Genomic DNA, 19,529 nt, shown 5'->3' with positions numbered 1-19,529 from the left:
AACTACTTGGAGACAATAAGTCATTTTATCTATGTGCTATATGTATATATGCTGTGCCATGGGTTTTATTGTGATATTTCTTTTCTATTATTATTATTAGATAACTTTTTCAGTTAATAGCATAAAGTTTGTAATTAAAATGTACATTTATTTTCAATAAAAATTATTCTATGATTGTTCATCTCGGTAAATTATTTTCTAATTATGGATCACAGCAGAAATTTTCTGAACACATGTTAATCTTTATTACTGTCAAGCTACCTAAATAAATGCATTATATTCAGGGCTACCAATAGAATGATAGAGGTACAGCTACTCACGTGATCCACTGCAATAATTATTTAAGCCAGCCATAGCTTATGAAACTTTCACAATGAAATCGCTGCTTTTAATGGTAATCGTTATATCTGAAAGTGCACCACTAGACACAGTTATACTTTGTTTATGGAGAGGGAAAAAATGCAAACATCGTCATGGTAATAGAACAAGCTGTGCTACTATGTTTCAGAGTTATTGCCTGTGATTCCTGATATTTGTAAACTGTTGTTTAGCTACAAAATAGTTTTCTGTGATGTGCTGTATTTACAAAAAAATATTTAAAAATTACTTTTAATTTAATACTACGTAAAATAGGATATACTAAAATGCCTGACTGATAATACAAACTGTTGCTTATTAATTCAAAAATGTTGAACTCAACAGAAGAATTTAAAGGAATACAAAATTATCCAAAAATTTACACGTTGCCTGTAACTTGCAAGCTGACATTTTCATGTATGCAGAGACAGTTATACCTGTAATAGAATAGCAAACAATTATGTTGGCAACCTGTAGGTATTTGTTATAGAGGAGTTTTTCTATCTTCATGGGTATATATCGGTGATCATATAGAAGTCATTCTACATGAGATTTAATTAACTGAAGAATGTAATTAATATTAAAGTTTTGATATATATTGCAAAGTAGTAAGAGTGAAATGAAAAGGCTAAAAGAATGTTTGATAAATATATAAATGAAACTCTTTATTTCATCATTTGGCATTTTATATATTTCTTTTGAAAAACTGTGAAAAGAATTGTTTATTTCCTGAAATAAATTTATATAAAATACCACTAGGTAGGTGTACAAAATGAATGGATTTTCACCTACGCCAGTGCCTTAATCTGTCTAATGCTAGAGAACACAAATGTTAAAGGTCTTGAGAATATGGAGAAAAATCCTAGTTGTCAAAAATCAACTTTAGAGCCATAATATTAGTATGACAAAATGGAGTTTATTTCTGTATAATGCAACATTTGGTTTTTGTAGTGATGAAAAATTGAATTTTTTCTAACATGCAAAGTATAACAGTAATAGCATCACTGTTAGGCATATAAATGTTATAATTTTTTTCATAACATTTTAATAATTTAAAAAATATACATGAGTTCTTCACAACTGAGATACAAATAAACAGTTTTAAATTTAAAAATATATCTAGACTAAATGCAACATTTTTAGAGGCCGAATTATTTGTACTTCACAGGTTTTAGCAAAAAATTAAAAATGACCTAAGTGTTAATTATATAAAACTTCTAAAATGTAAGTAATTTAACACAGGTGTAAACATTCCAAAATAAAAATAATTTAATTATCTCCAGTTTGGAATACTAAATGATGACGATAATAAACAAATATAAACTTTTGAATATATATATAAAACTTCTGTTATATACCAACATGCTCTTATAGACACTATATAAAACATTAATAGATTCATTAATTTAAAAATATAAAAATTTATTGGCCCTTTTCAGTGTTGGAAGAGAGTCTGTGTAAAATCAACATAGTTGTAGGCACCAGGGATTGTATGTCCAGTTTTATCCACGTAAGGTTTCATACGAGATACACAATAATCTGCCATTTCCTTAGTGAGATTCTGAAAAATAAAATTATGCTCATTTTTGGTGTAAGATATTCATTTTGAAGTTTAAATACAATATAGAATCTGCCATAACAATATTCATACTGTGGATTTTCACTGAATTCAGTCAAATCATAAGAGACATCCTCAGAGCATTAGACGAATTAAAAAAAAGAACTACTCACTGCTTGTAGATTGGTTGGTGCTTTTACTTAATTCATTAATTAATAAATTCATTAATAGTATTATCCATATAGTACAAAGAAGCCCAAGACACCAGCCAAAAAAAATCAAATAAAACAAACCACCTACTTTACTTCTTCCTTAAGTAGGTACCTGTCCAAATGACTTTTGAATCTTTTCAAGCCGTTAGCCTCAATCACCCATGGAGGCAACTTATTCCAATAATCAACAACTTGCTGATATATGAACTAGGGACCATAATGGTCCCTAGTTCTGGTATCATAACAGTGAAAATTTTGCCCTTATCCAATTTACTTCTGCCACTCAGAGCCTTGTACTCGGGTCACTCAGGTCTCCTCTAAGGTGCCTAGTTACCAAACTCTGCATCCCACAAATTCATATCCTTCCCCAGGCATATTATCCATCTTTCAAGAAGAAAGTGGGATCATAACATTCCTATCTCTACAAACAAATGTGTGATAAATCATTGATAGGACATCACAGGTCTTCCTTGCTGCCTGTCAACACTGCTCAAAGAACTGTTTTATATAACTCCAAAATACCCTTTTCCCTCTACTGTTTTTCGTTCAACCCTATCAAGTGATGCCATTCTGGGATTGCTAAGTGTAAGACCTTGCATTTTGCTGCATTAAAACATAGCTGCCACTTTTCTGACCATCCCTGAAGTCTGTTATCCTGAAGAAGAGTTGCTTGGCACTAATCATTAACTACTCTATTAACTCTGACATCATTTGCAAATTTTGACATCACACCCCGTATCCCTTTGTTGATGTCATTTAAGAAAATCAAAAACATTTAGGAAAAACAAAAACCCTACCGATTCTCCGTGGTTGATTATTCTGTGGGTAGTTGGGTTTTAGGTTCATCAGCAACTTCGATCATACTGCACCATTTTGTATTATTTCTGTACAAGTGTGTGTGTGTGTTAATGGGTCAATTAGTATGTTGTGTGTAGACTGAAAAAACCAGAATAACTGGTGGGGGAACTCATTTCCCACTGTGTGAGATTTGCTAGCTACAGCCTTGACTGAAAGGTCTTTAGAAATTCCTCTGGTCATCAACATCATTCAAATCTGGACCTCTCCAAACAAGTGACAAGTACTGAAACTACCATACCATCACAGAGAACATAGACAAAAGTAGATTGCAAACTGGAAGCAGGAGGCCATGTAATAGAAGGAAGATATTACGGCTGACGACACCACAGAAGCAATGTCAGTACTGTACTATTCATTTGGAAATTCTGACAAGAGCATAGTGCAGTATTACATTTACCTGGAAATCATATGCTACTTCAACTGATATAATGACCCATGTTTTGTCCCAGAAGAAATTATTCCGTGAAAAGTAGGTGCCAATTTAACTTGTCCATTTGGTGTCTGTGGAACAGGTGAGCTTTAACTAGTTGAAAATCAAATTGAGGTTATAATAACAGCCATTCTACAATTAGTCAAATATTGACCAGTAGAACTGCAGGGGTTGCCTGCACTATATGCAGAGTACATATACAACTTCAATTTTGTAAGCTTATAATTTTGTAAATTTTTTGGACTTAGTAAAATATACCAAGCATACCATGGCCTTGAAGCCTATTGCTGCACAGAGATGCCATTCTGGACTTTATAAAAGACCTTAAGCATGTGCACCTGGGTACAGTTTCATCTTTCAGGATGATAATGCCTAACCACATTGCGCCAGACTGATTTACTGCTATCTGGAGATGACCATTGTCCAAACAGTGGAACTACTGCAATTCTTGGGTTGCTATTCTCCAACATGTCTTCCAAGAGCATCCCAGTCTCTTCAGATGCTTAGAAGTGCTCTTGTGGAGAATAATGTACTTGAAGACCAACAGCTATTGTTGCTATTAATGAAGATACAATGAAGCTTCTTTGTATCATCATTAATAGCATGCAGCATCACTGTGAGCCCTGTATTGCAGGGCTCACAGTGATGCTACTAGAGTAGTCATAGATGTAATGCCACTTGCTGGTAATGGTAGACATTGACCAGCAAGTAGCATTACGTCTATGACTACTCTAGACCCGTATTATCCTCCGTGATTTGTGCATATATATTCGTTATTTTACCATAAATTTTCATTTTCTGTTTATTAATCCATAATTAGTTTAGAAATAGAAGATTTACCTCTATGATGTCTTGTAGAATACTTCAGTGCTGATACTACTACAAGACATCATAGAGGTAAATCTTCCATTTCTAAATTAATTTACTTATTACGTAGAACATACTGAGCCATTGCTGCTCTGTCAACTATTAATTAAACTAATCCATAATATTTATTAAAGATTATCTACTTGTGGAGTGTTGCACTAAAATATTTCAACAGGCTCCTGTGATATGCTTCATTTTATGATTGCTATATTAATTTTGGTAAGCAATGTATATGCAATTTAAACTGGAACTTCTTTTTTAGAAAATGCTCTGTAAATAGTAGTACTGACTGAGCCATGAGGGTTATCCCAAAAGTAATGCACACTGTGCACATTCTCCTCACTCCATATGCTTCTGTGACTGACATTTATCATGATAATAATTTGACGTTTAACCTCAACATTAGTATACTTGAAACAGAGTTCAGGCACTGAATGTCTGTGTGGAGAATTTTAAAAATGGCTGGTGATATTACTTCATGTCAGTTCAAAGATCTTTTATTAAAATTGAAACTTTTATGTGGTCAAATGGTGACACAAATTTATGAATTGTTGCAGAAAGTGTGTCGTAGCACAATTTCGTGTTGGGCTCAAAGGTTTCATCAAGGTCAAATCAGACAACAGACTCCTGCCTGACCTGGACGTTGAAGATGAACAATATTTAGGCAGACCAAAGACAAAGACTGACAATACATTGGCAGAAATTATTACCGCCGCTTTGGACGAAGACGACCTGTGAAGAAATAGCCAACAAATTGAAAATACCAAAATAATCTGTTCACCAAATTTTAACTGAGGTGTTACAAAAACAAAAGACTACTGCCTTATGGGTATCAGTTTTTGTCAGTTGAGCAATGAGCAAAGCATAAAGAAACTGCAATGCAGTTACTTGTACTTTACCAAAAAGAAGGTGAAGAGTTTTTAAAATTCATTGTTGCCATGAGACATGAATATGCAACTTTGAATGAAGGCATTATTGCTGGTGATTGTATGCTACTTAGAAGACCAGTAACTGGAGACTACTGTGTAACATTTCTTTGTCAGAAAATATGCTCAAAAATTCATCAGAAGCAACCACAGATATTGAAAGCTGGTGTGCTCATATTCCATAGTAATGCAAAGCATAGTAATTGGCAAAAACAAGCTGTAACAGCTTGTTTTTACCAATTACAAAAGAAGCACTACCTCATCTTCCCCATAGCCTTAAGTGGCAACTAAAGTTTAACATTGACAAATGCAAAGTACTGCATATAGGTAGCAGTAACCCAAGAGAAGTGTACCAACTGTGTGGTACTACACTCAAGGAAGTGGAGAATGAAAAATACCTGGGGGGGGTAATTGTGCAGTCAGATATGAAGTTTATTGAGCAGTGCAGATGGGCTGTCAGAGCAGGTCATGGAGTCTTGTCAATGATGTATAGGAATTTGGTAGCAGGGACATGGAGGTGATTACCCCATTGTAAAAGGCAATGGGCAAGCCATACCTGGAGTACTGTGTGCAGGTCTGGAGGCCTCATTTTAGGAACGATGTAGAGTTGTTAGAAATAGTGCAAAGAAGGGCAACAAGATTGGTGAGGGGAACAAAGGGGATGCTCTTACTAAGAAAGGCTTAAGTTCTGCAAATTGCAGTGCCTGGAGACTAGGCACTTGCGAGGTGATCCGATTGAGGTGTATAAGGCCTTGAACAAATTGAGCAAGCTCAATGCTGATGGAATTCTTCCTTATTCTCAGATTATGAACCTGAGGGGGCATAGATTCAAATTGAGGAAAGACAGTTGTAGAATAGATGTATGGAAATTTGCCTTTAGTCAGCAGGTAGTTGATTACAGGAACAGACTTCCATCTTTTGTTGTGGAAGTTGATAGCCTAAATAAATTTAAGGCGGAGCTGGACAGGCATTTGGAACGAATGGAGGGGTGAAATGGGAGGTTTTTTTTTGTTTTTGCGGAGTGCATCTCTGACTCAATGCATGAGACAGCTTAACTTCAGCAGGCAACCAGCATTCAAAAATTGCCTGGACATCTGGAAAGGACTGTTGAGAGTCATCATGGAACAAGTAAATACATGGGCTCTGTTAGGCTAACTAAGATTAAGAACAGGTACATATACTTGCACGTCAACCAATGCTAGGTGCATAGTAAAGAAATTTTATGAAGTGCTGGTCAAGACATCAAATACAGATATAAGGGATGCAGAATTTGGATATAGGGAGTGCACTGTGTACAGAAAGAACAGACATGATAGGAGGGAGGACTTGCTCAGTTAAGAAACACAAAAATCTAAGGCAGTGCATCCAGTTCACATGGGTGTATGGATTTGGTACAGCGTGTGCAACGTTGATTCAGTTTGGTGTGACATAAGCACTGGGAAAGCAAAAATGGGAGTATGAGTGTATTATTAGGCCTATTGATTCTGATGGGTACAGTGAAATAGAGTTGGCTAGTAAATCTGGGCATACTTGCCTCACACACAGTTATCTATTAACGAATGACAGTGCTCCTCAATGCATATGTGCATTGAGGAGCACTGTCATGTGCAACTCACTATTCATCATTTATTAGTGGACTGTCCTTGCCTTCTCAATATCCTTTCAAACAGATTTAAATCATGTGCTAATGCACAGTCATCACTAACATTATTGCAGATTCTTGGAGATGACCCTAATAAGAAAGAACTGTTTACCTTCATAAATAATATTGGAATATACCATAAAATATAACAGGTATTGTAATAAATGTTAGCATTTCCTATTAATCATTAGAGAGACACAATATGGCACTAGCAGCCTATGTGTCATTAAATCCGAACACAACAACCACCTAGTAAATCAGAATATCTTATAATGGTAGATTTTAACTCCATATATTGACTGGAACTTATGAGTTGCTCACTGTCACACTGGCAAGCCATTTGTGGATTTATTGTATGACTGCTATATACAGCAGCATGAGAGGCAACCACAGAAAGTAATACTCTTCATGTCATTATCAGCAGTGATTATTCATGCATTAAGAATCTGCAAATAAAGGAATCATTAGGTGGCAGTAATCACTGTGCATTGATTTGGGATTTACTTAAAGATGTTAATTAACAACTTTATGAAAGCAAAAACCCTTCACTCTTTAAGGGAAGGGTTTTTGCTTTCATAAAGGTGACTACAATGGTCTCAGACAATTTTTAAATTCTATACACTGGAACCAACTGATAATGTTACCATCAGTCAATTCTAAATGGGAAGCATTCAAGGAATTAATTGTGGAAACTATTAGGCTTTTCATACCAACTAAGAAATACTGGTCAAGGTTTAGGACTAAATGGATGTTAGATGAACTAATGGGACTTACGTTAGAGAATTAACTTAGTTGATTTCAATCCTTCTAAAACTCAGTCTTGTTTTATATCTTGCAAAAAGGATTATTCTACTCCTATGCTTATCTTTAGTGACACTACGATTTCTAGGCAAAATGATATATCTCTTGGGGATTACCCTGATTTCTAATTTCTCTTGGCACAAGCACATTACAAATATTGGCGCCTCTGTAGCAAGGTGGGAAGGAGCAGCAGTGCTTAGCACACACTTCTTGATTAGATCGAGGTTCGAGCCCGTCACCATCAAATACGGAGTATGCGGAAAGGTCAGGGAATGACCACCGCATATTCCAGGAGCAATATGACCTTTGTTACTAATGCTCCTAAAAAAAAAAATAAAAAAAATACAACAACATTACAAATATTGCTTCTTCTGCATCTAAAAAACTTGGTTTTCTCTTTCGCTCTTGGCATTACTTTTCTTCCAAACAGCTGTTCACTCTGTATAAATCGCAAATCCGCCCTACCATGGAATACTGTTCCCACAACTGAGGTGGTGCCACCAAAACCTCTCTCAGGCTTCTTGATTCCATTCAGAAGAGGGCAGTTAGGTTAATTAATGATTCATTTCTAACAAAGTCTCTCCACTCGCTGTCTCATAGACGTACTGTTTCTGCTGCATGTCTCTTCTATAGATATTTCCATGGGCACTGTTCTTCTGAATTGGCTTCTATAATTCCCGCTCTTTCTTTCAAAACAGTCCGAATACGTGCTGCCAACATCCATTTACTGTTCAACTTCAAACTCGCAGAACCAACTTTTAATATTCTTCATTTATTCATTCAACTTCCGTTTTCTGGAACAACCTTCTGTCATATGCATTTCCTGAAAATTACAGTCTACAGAAGTTCAAGTCCAGTGTCAACAAATATCTTCTTTTGTCTTCTCAACCTCCAACCCAAGCATGGTACTAAGTACTATAGGTTCTAATACCTCTCGTGTTTGGGGTTTACATAAAAAAAAAAAAAAAAAAAAATCTAGACGTGGCACATACTACAGACAGTGGGTTTGTGTTAAAGGGAAATCTTGTTTGATCAGTTTGATTGAATACTATGATGGTCACAAAGGAATTGGATGCAAAAACCAATTTTGATATCATATACTTGAATTTCAGGAAAGCTTTTGATACTATTGCACATAAAAGACTGCTCTACAAATTGGAGCAGTGAGGTATTAAGGGCAAGTTACTGCTATGGATAAAGGGATGGTTGAGTGGCAGAAGATAGAGAGCGGTAATCAATGGATACTGCTGTTCATAGAATAATGTTATTAGTGGGCCCCAGGGTTTGGTGTTTTGCCCATTGTTGTTTTCTATATTTATCAGTGATATTGATGAAGGTATTATCAGGCTTAATGTCTAAGTTTGCTGACAATAAGAAGGTTGGCAGGGTTGTTAATGACAGTATGCTACTGAAACAGGATCTAGAAAAGTTGGGCAGATGGGCTGAGAGGTGGGAACTTAAGTTTAACATTGATAAATGCAAAGTACTGCATATGGGTAGCATTACCCCCCTAGAGTAACATACCAACTGGGTTTGGTACGTTACTCTAGGGGGTAATGGAGAATGAAAAAGGGTTATTGTGCTGTCAATGTTAAACTCAAAATGTGGACTGACCGTTGCCTTATACAACGTTATAATAGCCTCCTTTTTCCCTGATATATTGGAATTTTGCTAGCAAGGATAAGGAGGTGATTATAACATATAATAAGGCAATGATCAGTCCACATCTGGAGTACTGCATACAGGTCTGGAGGCCTCATTTTTGAAGGATGTTGAGCTGTTGAAACAAGCACAGAGAAGGGCAATGAGATTGGAGAGGGGAACAAGACAGGCTTCAGTTCTGCAAATTGCAGCATCTGGAGACTAGACAGACACCTGCTAGGTGATCTGATTGAGGCATTTAAGGATTTGAATGGTTTGAGCAAACTTAATGCTGATGGGATTCTTCCTCTTGCTCAGATTATGCACACAATGAGGCATAAATTCAAGTTAAGGAAGGAGAGTTGCAGAATAGATGTGTTGGCCTTAGTGGTTGATTGCTGGAACAAACTTCCATCTGTTGTTGTGGAAGTTCATAGATTAAATAAATTCAAGGAAGAACTAGACAGACTAATTGAGGGAATGGATAGGTAAAATAGGAAGTGTTTTTATTATTTTTTTTTTCCTGGCTGATGCTGTATAACCTTGCTTCTTGCATCATATGCCCTTATTAATGCTAATAAGGTGTGAAGGAGACTGCATTGAAGATTTTTAATGTAAATTATGTTATAAAATAAATTAATTTAAAATTAACCACTTTTATGTATTACTTTTGTTATAACCCTCATATTGTACAGATTGCATTACTTTGAGGTAAGAAGCAATAAATGGAACCCTACTTCTAAAAGTAATTAGATGTATTCTAATAAAAGAATCTGAACAATTAACAAAAAACCTGTTAAATTCTTAATATCTTTTTATATCATTATATAATATAAATAATATAACAAAATATAAAAAAATATATCATTATATACTTTTTTATATTATTTTTTCCTTTTAAAAAATGTTGTGAGAAAGAAAAACAGTGCATAATTGATCCACTTACAGCATATAACTCGTCAGCAGTTACATACTGCCTATCTCCTGATGTAATGGCACGGAAAGCATTTTCCACATCTTCGCTGGATTTGACATTTTCTGTTTCCCGAGAAATCATAAATGCCATATATTCTTGTAGTGAAACATAACCATCTCGATTAGGGTCAACTACATCTAGAATTTCTTCAAATTCAGGATCAGGACGCCCTTCTTCAATCATCGGAAGATCATTACCCAGAGCACGTAAACAGCTCTTAAACTCATGGTGGTTAAGACGACCACATTTCGTTTTGTCAAAATGCCTAAATTAAAGAAAAAATCTCCAAATAAATATATAAGTGCTTGTATACTAAGTAACTATTCTACTGAAAGCTGTTCACACAAAATCATAAATTCATTATTGTGAATTACACCACTCTGCATGGGTCTCAACGTTTGTAAACTAATATAGCTGTTTTTTATGTTTTGTTTTTTCTATCATGTACTTTTTTTTTCACAGATCATTTAAGTTGATATTGTTGAAACAAGCACAGAATTTATTAAGTTAGGAATAAATGCTGGGAATTTGTAAACTAAATCTTCACATGTTGGGAACACTGCTTTTGTTCATTTGTTTCTTTACCTTGAGAGCTCCGTGCAGCAGTTTTTATCAGTGTGAGCTCAGTTTATTTTTGAGCTTATGTCAAACTTGTGCTGAAAAGTGAGTAAAATGTCTTTATGCAAGTGTTTGAACAATCCACACTTATTTTGTTATATTTGTGGAAGTTATGTAGTCTTCAAACAAAGACAAGGTATTATAGAATTCATAAAATATGTGTATTGTGCTTATTTTGGAGTGGAAACTAGGTGACCAAGATAAACAGTGGGCTCCATGTAAAGTTTGCTGAACCTGTGTTGAAGCACTGACATTGTGGAAAAATGGTAAAATGGTTATGCCATTTGCAATTCCCATGATTTGGTGGGAGCCTACAAACCACTGTGATGACTGTTACTTTGGCTTAGTTAGTGTATAGGGATACAATGCAAAGAGTAAGAATGGCAAATATTCCAACTGCCATTAGACCAGTCCCACATGGAGAAAACCTGTCAATTCCATGCCCTCCACTTGTACCAGAGAATGTAGTGGCAGAGAATGCTGAAAGTGCTGCTTCTGAAGATTAAACTCAATGATCTGGTAAGACAGCGTTTCCCAAACTGGGATCCACAGGGTTTCCCCTGGGATTCCGTAGATCAGTTCCAGGGGGTCCACGAGACGGTTGTCAACCATATATACATGCATATAACATACGCATATGTTATAGATAGGGGGTCCGCAAACTTTTTTTGATATTTGAAGGGGTCCATGAACTTTTGATTTTTGAAAGGGTCCGTAGATCTCAGCAGTTTGGGAACCACTGTGGTAAGAGATTTAAATTTACCAAAAGAATCTGCAGAACTCCTTAGTTCTAACTTAAGTCAAAAAATCTAGCACATGGGATGTTTTTCTCATGATACAGACAGAGAACAAGAACTAGTTCCCTACTTTTCTGAGGACGATTCTATGGATTTTTTTGCAGTAATATAAATGACTTAATGAACAATCCTACAAGTGGAGACTTTTTTTGACTCATCAAAAAAGTCTCAAAGGTGTGTTGCTCTGCAATGGAAATAAATATGATCATGCCAGTAGTTCACTCTGTATTTGAAAGTAACATATGAGAACTTGAAGTTGTTGACATATTAAATATTAAGACAGTGTTTGGTCAGTCTGTGCTGACCTTAAAGTAATAGGCATGTTACTTGGACAGCAATCTGGCTACATAAAATTGCCTTGCTTTTTGTGTGGGTGGGACAGTCAGCCAAGGAGTAAGCACTGGGATGTCAAGGTCTGGGAAAAGAGTGGCACACTGGGATGTCAAGGTCTGGCCAAAGAGGGGCATTCATAACCCACTGGTAGACCCCAAAACTGTCCCATGCATATCAAACTGAGTTTTATGAAACGGTTTGTGAAAGCTTTACCTCAGGAAGGTCACTGCTTCAACTACCTTTGTACTAAATTCCCAACAATCACCCAAGAGAAGCTAAAACAAGGTAATTTTGTTGGACCTCAAATTTGTAAACTGATGAGGGACCAAAATTTTGAGGGAACTATGAAAAAAAAAATAATAAAAAAACAGGCACAGATTAGTTTCAGGTCTGTTGTTGAGAACTTCTTAGGGAACAACAAGGATCCAGACTACTAGAAATATAGTTGAAAATATGTTGGAAAACTTCAAGAAGCTGGGCTGCAACGTGAGTGTCAAGGTACATGTTTTAAACTCCCCAGAAAATCTAGAAAGTGTTAGTGAAGAACAGGGTGAGAGGTTACCTGCACATTAAAGACATGGAGATGAGGTACCAGGGAAGGTGGAATGTCAACTTGATAGCTGACTATTGCTGGATGCTGGAAGGTTCTGCAAGACAATCAAAGAAACAAAAATATGACCCATTGTAGATCAGTTTTTAAAATGAGAGGCAAGTGTTTAGTGGACTTTTCACCATACTGCCCTTTTCAGTAGTGTTTTAAACATGCATTTAAATATAAGTCTGGTAAAAGTAGCATTTTGTTATAATTTCAGTGCACAAATTCTGCCAAAATTTTAAAAAAATTGTGAAAAATCTCATTTTCTTTCATAATTTTTGAAGAAACCTGATGTGATGGAAACAAACGGAAGCCACTTTTGAAATCAGCATTAGAAAATGATTCAGGAACCCCCTTTTTTGAGAAAATAGTGAATTTTTTCAAAATGCAAAGTACCTGTACCTGTTGCCTGTACACTCACATGATCCATGCTAATACGTTTAATATGTTAATTTTGGACTTTGTTTGCATGTTGTTACTTTGTATTTATTTCTCTGCTTCAAGCATCGTGTTCTTCCAATTACATTCCATAAAGGTCATGAACTAGAGATGATAATTTTTCTTCCACATCCCAGTAAAGAGGATTAGGATAAATATGATTGAAAAGTAACACAACTAATTAGCTATATGGTAAAACCTTATTAATTTAAATTTCAAGGAACCAAATACATCTGTTTCAATTTAAATATATTTGAAGTATCCAAATAAGATTAGAATGTCAGTAATTAAGCAAAGAAATTTTTTTAATCAGATACTATTGTTAACACTACCAAATTTTCTCCATTCTCATTTAAAAACCATGAGAAATTCTCATGTTAAGAACTGTTGTGATAGACATTAATTTAGTTATTATGAGAAAGATTGTGCTATGGAGAAATTCATTCAATTTCTTGCATGTAATAACATATTGCTAAATTTTGTTTTTGCTGTCATGACTGATTATATGCTGTACATTAAAATAAGTGTGATGTTGTTTATTATGTATAATTATACATACTTGCTAAAGAGAGAGTATCCATATTTTAGGATATTATTTGTTACAATCATTGCAAAAAAGTGACTTTTTTTTTTTTTTGTAGTACTGTTACTTCAGGGCCGGTGCTAGATTAGCCACCAGCAACTGGCATCCTAGACAAATCATGAAGTCAGCACCCCCAGGCTCCAGGGGAAGTATAGGCTGAGGTCAGTACTGCACCCTAGGCGGCTGCCTAGTTGGCCTAATGATAGCACCAGCCCTGTGTTACTTATTCAAATGAAGTTAACCTTAACTTAGTACAGATTGCTCTTGAAAATTACACCTACATAAGCATGTCACACAGCATTCGTGTGAGCTGGTGATCAGTTTTACATCATTTAGAGCATGTAGAAAAATGTATGTTTGATTATAGCTGTGAATTTTTACATTGGTTGCGTAGAAGTAAATTTTTTTTCTTCTTTTTTGTGTGTGTGTAATTAAGTTGCTTTTTACAGAAGAGATTAACCATTTTTCATTGGTTAATGTACCATGAAAAATGATTAATCATTTTTTATGGTACTAGAACACTATCTTTTCAGTAATTGCTACGCAAGTTAAAAAAAAAAATGAAATGGAATCTCTCTCTTATAGAAAAGCTTGATGTGATTTCACTACTTTCAAAAATATACATTTTGATGTTTGCCTAGTGTTTAAAATTTTAAAATATGAACCATGTTCCAGCGACAGCCTGTCTGTCAAAGCTTTGAGACAACACTTTCCCTAGTAATTTCAAAATTTAAATTTAGCACCTGTTTTTTTACAAAAATAGTTCAAATAATTCTGTTCTGTGATAGTATACAGTAGCGAGTTTGTCGTTTTTCACTCCTTGGGGAAAGTCTGGATTCAAATCCTGTTGGAGCAAGGATACAGTTTATCTAAGATGGAAACAGAAACTTATCCAATACAAAACTTTGTTTACTGTACTAATGCCAAGACCTTGGCAGCATTGCATAGCAACTCTGCTGTCATGACATAGCTATGCAAAATTCACTGACAGACATGAGCATGCATTTTGTATTCATGTGTTCTTGAAGTTTATATATTTTATCGCATTTAAAATTGTCTGGGCATTTTATTAGTTTCTTCTTCCAAGCAATTCAACTGAAATTGTACTTGTTATATCTTCAGGTGCTTCTTACTGAAGTACTATACTGAATAAGAGCAAAGGGAATATTTGTCCTCGATATTCTGTTCACAAGGAATTACACAAATGAGTGATGGAGGATAGTAATGTTATCAGTACGTTGCCAGTGTTCAATTGTGCAGCAATATATTAGAAACTCTAATAGAAAAGTAATTTATTAACTGCATCTTTTCTAACCGTAATTTTATTTTAAAAATGGAAGACTTTTTAATAATCTCTGGCTTATCAGTGTTTATTTAAAGACAAACCAGAAGATTAACATGGCATTTCCAATTATATTACAAAAACATGAAAGAGCTGATAGACTGGACATCTGAAGAAGAGAAAATTGTTCTGCTACCTTTATACTTCATTATCTGTAGACAGATTCTGTGCTTCGATTAAATATGGATATGATAACTTCTTTTCATAAAGCATCTCAGCACTATGAATATACATAAACCACACATTTAAACGTGGGATTTGGAAGAACTCAAATTAAAATATTCTTATCTCATTAACCAATATAGTGTCAGAATTAAGAATAAAAGTTTAAAAGTTCCCATTTTCAAATATTTCTAGTGTTTTATCCCCAAAAACTAATCAGAATACTTTGTCCATGACACTTGCTGCCATGATTTTAATAAATGGTTTTACATTAATAATGTTTTTTTTTTTTCTCCAGCAGATTTCAAGTTTGTTTTGTAGAAAATAACAGGTATAAAAAAAAAAAAATCAAATCATTTTAGATTTTTGAAGTTTTAATAAAAGAAAATAAAATTCAATTAATAAATATTTCAATCCAGTAGTCAGGCACTGGTATATTCCAAGCATTTCCATTTGAGTTGACATATATAATTCCTTCCATGTTCCTCCATAGAATTAAAACATATGTGATGAGAAGGTTTTATCATTATTATATTTTAATGGGACCAAAACTTACTCATATCCATATTATATGTTTTTGTTTGTAGAAGTGTGTATGTTCATTGACAAATTTGCATGTTTTACAATTGAAAAACCTGTAATAGCTTATGAGGGGAACCTTACTTCCTTTACCTGAGATCAGTTAACCCAAGGGGCTCACATCTGGTGAGTATGGGCTTGGCACACCCAGGGTCCTGAGCTGGATGTCATCTTTCTTAGTGATTCCCTTTTGACTCTCTCTCAGGGTAACTCAGGAATTTTTTTTTTTTTTGGCTGGTGCAGCACAAGCCTCAGGCTTCCTTGCACCATACAGATAATAATAATAATAACTACAGCCATGCTCGAAGAGAGCTTTGGAAATTTTTATGGTCGTTGATGGGAGTTGAACACAGACCTCTCCAAATGATTGGCAGATGACAATATATTTCACTAACTAAGCTGCCATGGAGGTCTGTGATGAGAAGCTAAATAAATATAAATGTTGGTATTAATGGCCCAAAGCATACACTCATAACTATATGTGTATTATGGCTGTAGAAGTCTGTGTTCATGGGCTGATTTGCATATTGTGTGGGGGGAAAAATCCAGATTATCTCATAGGAGAAAACTCTACTCTCTCCATATGAGGTCAGCTAACTACAGCTTCAACTGAAGAGGACTTTAGAAATTCCTCTAGTCGTCAACAGGAATTAGCGGTTCAACCCCAAATTTTCTGAAATAACTTTTCTTCTGTATCCTTGTTTATTTCCATTTCTTCCATAAATAGCCATCCTGCAAATTACAACTGAAAAAATTCAAAGTATATAATGTTAACATATTTGCTGCTGTTTAATGCATAAATGTATTGTGTGCCTTCTTTCATCCAGATGGATGAAAACCACTTAACCTGAGAAACATTTTTGTCTGCATTGCAGTACATAAGAGTCCAGTTTTTTGGCTAGCAATGTGTTTTTTTATTGGAGACTGAATGATTCAGCCATGATGAGAAGATGGCCCATAAAAGTCTATTTTCTCTTCATCTAGAAAATACTGCCTCAGGCTTTTTACACACACACACACACAGAGTTGAAAGAAGACAGTTGTACAAAGCAACAAACTTGTTAACAAGTTTCTTCTGGCCTGTTAACCCATCTACTGAACTAGAATGCTAGTTTCAACAATGTCTTGTGTTTAAAAAAAATAAAATAGCTTCTAAAATGGTACTTCTTTGCATTAACATTTTGCAATTGACCATCAGGAGATGCTATAGTCTCTTCAGTGATAGTGACAGCACTTGGACTTGTGCTCATTAGAAACAACAACCATCTGCACAGTCAACCTAAAGTCATTTTTAAACAGATATCACCCATTAGGCAAATCTGTTATACAATAAAAACTCAAAACAGCCCTCTCCCCTTTTATTAATTATATTATAATATTGATCTCATGCAGCCTTTTAATATCCACATAATGTACATCACATTTCCAATTGGAAGTTTTCTTCCAATCCATCACTTGGCTGCTCATTTAGATTTGATACATCCATCACCACTCAACACAAGGTTGCTAATAGGACTACTTACTGTCTAATAATGGAACCAATAAATTCCAAAACCACCAAAATGTTAATACAGAGGTGTGTCATTTTAGAAGCTGTTTTAAATTTAATTAATTTTTTTTAAACACTTGAAAACTATAGCATTCTAGTTCTGTAGATGGGTTAACATTATCCTCTGACAGTCAACTGAAAAATGTTAATGCAGAGAAGCGTCATTTTAGAAACTGTTTCAAATGTTGCAATAACTACATTTGAAATGGCCGCCTTGTATTAATTATATTATAAATAAAATTAATAAAATAAAAGTAATATATGAACTTAAAGAAACAATTTGATTATAGCATTCTTAAATTGATCTACCGCAAATGATTAATAATCCCCTATACCATAAATGTGTATTCTACAACAAAATTCGACCACATTTAAAATATTTAATATAATAAAAGCTACATGCCTATAAAATAAAATTAAGGATAATCTTATCTGATGCATTTTGCAAACAAATACATAGGGATGAGATAATTTTCAATTTACCTCAAGGAGATTTAAGTTGTGCATAGTAGTTGTAATTCTTTTTTTGCAAATTGCATAGTTTTCTTATTCAACTTCAATAAGAAATGCTTAGTGCCATACCATGATCAAAATAATGAAACTATACTGGCTAATTTAAAGAAGACTTACTTAAACATCATGCTGAATTCTTTTAGAGCATCCTCTGTTACACCACTCTGGTTTCTATAACAAAGAAAAAGTTTAAATCAACTGCATTTTGGTCATCATGCAAGTGTTTTATATCTATGTTTTCAATGCTTAAATCTCCAATTTTAATTTCCATTGACAAGAATATCATTGGTAATGAACTTAACAAATATTTTCATTGTCTTAAAAATAAAATACCATAAAAGAATATACTATATCAATAAAAGTTTGAAAATAACAACAACAAAAAAATGAATGATACATAATTATTTGGTCTTATCACGCATTCAATGTTACTTTTTCAATCAGAAATTATTCTTCCACACACTACTTGGCTCCTCAACTCAACACCCTATTCACCTTTTGACAAAAGGCTCTTAAGTGAGGTCACTTACCAGTAAGTGGCCTCACTTAAACCAGTAAGCTCTGATATTAGCATTAGCATTAGTAGAGGCATATGATGCAAGAAAGCAAGCTTATGCAGCATCAGCCAAAAAAAAAAAAAAAAAAACCCCTTCCACTTCACCCCTCCGTTCGTTTGAAATACCTGTCCAGCTGAGCCTTAAATATATTTAGGCTATTAACTTCCACAACAAGGAATGAAAGTCTGTTCCACCAACCAACCAACTCTACCTGCTGGCTAAAGGCAAATTTCCACACATCTGTCTACATCTGTCTTTCCTCAATCTGAATTTATGCCCTCTCAGGTGATTATTCTGAGCAAGAGGCAAGGGATGGAAGTCTGTTCCACCAACCAACTCTACCCCACTGGCTAAAGGCAAATTTCCACACATCTATCCTACATCTGTCTTTCCTCAATCTGAATTTATGCCCTCTCAGGTGATTATTCTGAGCAAGAGGAAGAATCCCATCGGCATTGAGCATGCTCAAACCATTCAAGGCTTTATACACCTCTATCAGATCACCTCGCCGGTGCCTAATCTCCAGACACTATAATATTGTTCACAGCAATACCTTCCAAATTTTAAAGATTTAACAGATTTTACTAGCTCTCAGAAAAACAAGCAGTAAAATCTGACAAGTGTTTGGTCAATGGTATTTCTCCCACTTTGGTAATCACTTTCATAGCCCACAACTCTTAATTCAGACCTAGGAGGATAATGAAGTATGTGAGTATTCTCTTACAGAGTCAAGCATTCTTGACTGACCAACAAGGTCAATTGTCAGGAATGTGTGCACCCTAACTGGCAAAAATATGTTAATGCAAGCTGGACTCTTGGTTTGAGTGTGTATGGGACTCCTAAGTCAGGCCTGTTGCAGTCACTGGAGAAAGCAAAAGGTATCCAGGACAAAAAAATAAAATAAAATAACACCGAGTAACATTTATTCAAATTATTTCAACATTTGCACTGAAATATAACTATTCTTTTATCTTTGATTCAGTTGATTCATTATGTATATTATCAGCATTTAGGAGATTAAGGTGTATTCAACTAATTTAATCAGAATACTAAGGATCAGATACAAAAGATAAATATCAGATACAGATAAATGAAAAAGATCAGATACAGATAAATGTATTCCAACTACTCACTTCCACAACATTATGAGGAAAGTTTATTCCAACAATCAATCACTAACTAAATTCAAATTTCA

At 34.7% G+C, this 19,529-nt stretch overlaps 1 protein-coding gene across 2 annotated transcripts in view; it reads right to left on the bottom strand.

Annotated features, from left to right (window-relative positions):
• Positions 1 to 1,509: 1,509 nt before the first annotated feature.
• LOC150087841 (spectrin alpha chain-like) overlaps positions 1,510 to 19,529 on the bottom strand; it is a 455,664-nt gene continuing 437,644 nt past the window's right edge. For both annotated transcript variants that reach the window (XM_090369231.1, XM_090369232.1), the window contains 3 exons: positions 17,895 to 17,948; positions 10,239 to 10,533; positions 1,510 to 1,918 (listed from right to left, as the gene is read on the bottom strand). In XM_090369231.1, coding sequence (XP_090225357.1) covers positions 1,793 to 1,918; positions 10,239 to 10,533; positions 17,895 to 17,948 — 475 coding nt within the window. In that variant the 3' untranslated portion in view covers positions 1,510 to 1,792. The remainder of the gene's footprint in view (positions 1,919 to 10,238; positions 10,534 to 17,894; positions 17,949 to 19,529) is intronic.

Source organism: Mastigoproctus giganteus, chromosome 3 (genome assembly GCF_048544385.1).
Source record: "Mastigoproctus giganteus isolate SK-2022 chromosome 3, ASM4854438v1, whole genome shotgun sequence".
In the NCBI taxonomy this organism is placed as follows: Eukaryota; Metazoa; Arthropoda; class Arachnida; order Uropygi; family Thelyphonidae; genus Mastigoproctus; species Mastigoproctus giganteus.
Note: the sequence above shows the minus strand (reverse complement) of the source record. Positions and strands in the feature narration are given on the sequence as shown.